This window comes from Fulmarus glacialis, unplaced genomic scaffold (assembly GCF_000690835.1).
Source record: "Fulmarus glacialis isolate BGI_N327 unplaced genomic scaffold, ASM69083v1 scaffold23285, whole genome shotgun sequence".
Taxonomy (NCBI): domain Eukaryota; kingdom Metazoa; phylum Chordata; class Aves; order Procellariiformes; family Procellariidae; genus Fulmarus; species Fulmarus glacialis.
In genome coordinates, this window is record NW_009211462.1 from 478 (window position 1) to 1,931 (window position 1,454).

A 1,454-nucleotide genomic window follows, 5' to 3' on the forward strand; every position below is an offset into this window, starting at 1 on the left:
GGGGGGCGCCTCGGCGGCCGCCCCTGCCGCTGCTCCTGCTCTGCCCAAGGCCCCCATCCTCTCTGCCCCTTCCCAGAGCCCTGCACTGGCCCAGGTGCTGCTCGCTGGCTTGGCAGGGAAGGGGGTGTTTTCTGGTTATGGGGAGATATGATCGGTAGCAGCTGCAGGGCCAAAAATCAGAGACAGGCTTCCAGAGGGGCGTGTTTGAGCCCACCTCCTGGCAGGTAAGCGGTCCTCTGGGAGGTGGGCTGGGGCGCGGGTGCCCGAGCTGCCTGCGCTCTGCTGCCAAAGGATGGCGGCTCCGCTTCTCCCTTGGGTGCCCTTTCTGCGGGACAGGAGCGATGTTGCCTGTAGGGACATAGTCCAAATCTGACCGGCAACAACTGGCTTCCCCTGAACAGCCGGGTGCGAACAGGGCCGGTCGTGGCTGTATGGCGCTGGGAGCAGTGCCGGGAGACAGCGGGCGGCATGGTAAGCACCTGCCGAGACAGGCCGGGCTGTCACTGCCGTGTGCTGGCTGGCGATGCCCTTGCCGTTTCTGTAAGGCACGCAGTCGTTTCTTATTGGCAGAGATGTATCTGAGATTTTACAAATGAAATTACAGTGGCAGAAGAAGCGGCATTTATTGTGGGCTTTGTACACAGGTCCTCTCTGAAGGAAAATGAGAGGCTCTCACTTCTGTAGTTGATCGAAGCTGATGGAACGCTTGGAAGAGTGTATCTTGAGGAAAGGAAACAAATACATATTCTTTTGCAAATTCATGGATCAGGAGTGACACAACTGCGGAACAGCATTCCAGGGTGCAGGATGTTTCAGGGCTTGGAAAACACTGATTATTAAGTATTACTAAATAACAGCTGGAAATTGCACTGTATTTTTCAAATGGCTAATTAAGGATAGATGCATAAATTGGGGCACTAGCCCCGTGGAACTGGGCCACAGCGTGAATGACCCGATGCCAAATAACCGGCTGATCGCTCTGATCAAAGCCATCGGTTTGAGAAATTTGGCCAGCAGCCACCTAAAGGGGAAAAGCTCTGCAACGAAGAGGTTTTCAGCCGTCCCGGATGGGACACGGCTCGGGCTTTGTGGTACAGGAAGAGGCACCGCAGCGGTAACTTGCTGTGCAGTTCATGGCACTGTGGAAGAATAGCCACCAGTGGCAACGGCTGGCCGTGCCGGAGAGCTCGGCGCCGCGCCGGGGAGCTCGGCTCCGCATCGCCTTTGCCTTCACGGCTGCCTGGGTGGCGGGGTGGCAGCCGCAGGGACTCTCCAGTGGGCAACGGTCATTGCCAGTAACGGTCTCCTCTGCTCGCAGACCACGGCATCGCCCAGCAGTGTCCCTCCCAGCCTCCATGCCTCCACAGTCAGCAGCATCTTCGGTGCCCGACCTCCGCAGCCTCCAGAAAGTGTCCTCGGCATTAGCTTCAAGCCCTACAGCCCAGAGTCCAGCC

The 1,454-nt window shown here is 58.0% G+C and overlaps 1 protein-coding gene across 1 annotated transcript in view; it reads left to right on the forward strand.

Moving 5' to 3' along the window:
- Positions 1-354: 354 nt before the first annotated feature.
- The window catches only part of LOC104076633 (transmembrane protease serine 13-like), a gene marked incomplete at both ends in the record, with an annotated part of 3,335 nt that continues 2,235 nt past the window's right edge, over positions 355-1,454 (forward strand). Inside the window, 2 exons of the mRNA XM_009577558.1 lie at positions 355-471; positions 1,319-1,451. Of these exons, the coding sequence (XP_009575853.1) occupies positions 355-471; positions 1,319-1,451 (250 nt within the window). The remainder of the gene's footprint in view (positions 472-1,318; positions 1,452-1,454) is intronic.